Source organism: Vicia villosa, linkage group LG4 (genome assembly GCF_029867415.1).
Source record: "Vicia villosa cultivar HV-30 ecotype Madison, WI linkage group LG4, Vvil1.0, whole genome shotgun sequence".
Taxonomy (NCBI): domain Eukaryota; kingdom Viridiplantae; phylum Streptophyta; class Magnoliopsida; order Fabales; family Fabaceae; genus Vicia; species Vicia villosa.
In genome coordinates, this window is record NC_081183.1 from 2,569,993 (window position 1) to 2,571,733 (window position 1,741).

The window sequence follows — 1,741 nt, forward strand, 5'->3', positions numbered from 1 at the left end:
CTTTTTAGCGGTAAAAGCTTCTATAATTTGAAAAAGAGGAACACATATATAGAAGTTGTATGATAGATGCGTCTTGAAGAAAACTTGATAATATATTCAAAAATAAGTTTGAGAAAGAACGAGACATCCGTGAATAAAGTTTGTTTTATTATATAGTGTGAAATGCACGCGCCTGTCACTATCTTTCCTTACGAAATTAAATTAGACAAACCCTATCTTACTTTCCAACCATTATATATACCCTTCATCCTTTCTCTTTCCTCCCACCCAAACACTTCTCTTTTTCTCTCTCTAAAACTCTCTCTCTACTATTTTCTACCCATTTTCTTTCTCTCCAATGGAGAATTCCACCGACAAGAGAAAGAGAGTTCATGACGAGTCATCTGATTCTGAGACTCACTGTGTTGGTAACTCGGTTGAGGCTAAGATTCGGAAGGTTGACTGTGAGTCTGATGTTAATAATGGTAACTCGTCCGGGTCTGAGTCTGAGCTGACACGAGTCGACTCGTTTGAGTCGTGTCTTGACTCGGTTTTTGACTCGGATGTTCAGCTTCATCAAGATGATATTTTTCATATACTTGATGATGCTGAAAATGATGCTGAGAATGTTGCTGAGCAGACTGAGCGTGACTCGGTGGTGGGTCTTGACTCGGTTATCAAAAGCTTTGAGGAAGAGATTCTCACTCCGGGTTTTGAGCCGGTTCAGACCGAACCAGAACCGGTTCAGACCGTATCCGAGCCGGTTCAGATGGCTGGTTTGGGCGAGATGCAGAAAGATCTGGGCTACCTTTTTGAGGCCTCTGATGATGAGCTTGGGTTGCCTCCTACTGTGGTTTCAGGTGATGAACCGGGTCGGACTGAACCGGAGAAGGTGGACCTGACCGGGTTTCTTGGTTTTGAAGATGATTTTACTGGCTATGATGGGTTTGGTTTTGGTGGTGGGTTGTTGCCGGAGTATGACGGTGGGAACACCGGTGCCGGAGATTTTGTGGCGGGGGATGGGTTGTTTGATTTTACTGAACCGGCGGCAGATGTTTTGTGGCCGTCTGAGTCGTTACAAGCTATGTAGGATGTGGCGTTTGAGATTTTGGGGTGGGAAATGTAAATCTGAGAAATGTTGGGTTAAATTTAGGAGGTGGAAAAAAGGAAGATTAGAAATGTAGGTGATAGATGTGAAAAGTTTTTAGGATTAAGATTTGTTATGGTTCTTTTGTTTAAATTTAATTGAAAAAAAAAACTGGTCTCAGATTATGCTTATTGCTTTTGTTTTCTTGCTTTATTTTCTTTTTTCTAATTTAGATGGCTGTTCTAGAAAAATTATATACGGGAAAAATACAAATTTGAGGATGAAATCTGAATAAATTATATTTCATAGTAAATATTTGAAGGACAAAACTGTTGTTAATTTAAATATTTAAAAATTTTTGAAGACAAACTGTTCTCTTTTTTTCCCTACTAAGTTAAAAAATTCACATGTAGAAAAAGATAAACAAAAATTGGAAAAACATGAACCAAATTAAGAAAAATTTTAAAAAATAAATTAAAAAGAAAAAATAGTGTGATGTAGGGTGTTCAAAATCAAACTAATCCAATAACAAATTGAAATTGCAAAAAATTGCATTTATTTTGGATTTGTATGGATCATCTTTTAACACAACTGCACAATTCGGCTTGTGATTTATATTTTGTAAGCCGAACTAAACCGAATCAAACCACATTATGTTACAATCTAACTTTTATT

At 37.1% G+C, this 1,741-nt stretch overlaps 1 protein-coding gene across 1 annotated transcript; it reads left to right on the plus strand.

The window, feature by feature from the left end:
* Positions 1-251: 251 nt before the first annotated feature.
* Positions 252-1,255, plus strand: LOC131598709 (uncharacterized). Its single transcript, XM_058871294.1, has one exon. The coding sequence runs from the start codon at positions 338-340 to the stop codon at positions 1,067-1,069; it is 732 nt and encodes a 243-aa protein (XP_058727277.1). The 5' UTR covers positions 252-337; the 3' UTR covers positions 1,070-1,255.
* The last annotated feature ends 486 nt before the right edge of the window (positions 1,256-1,741 follow it).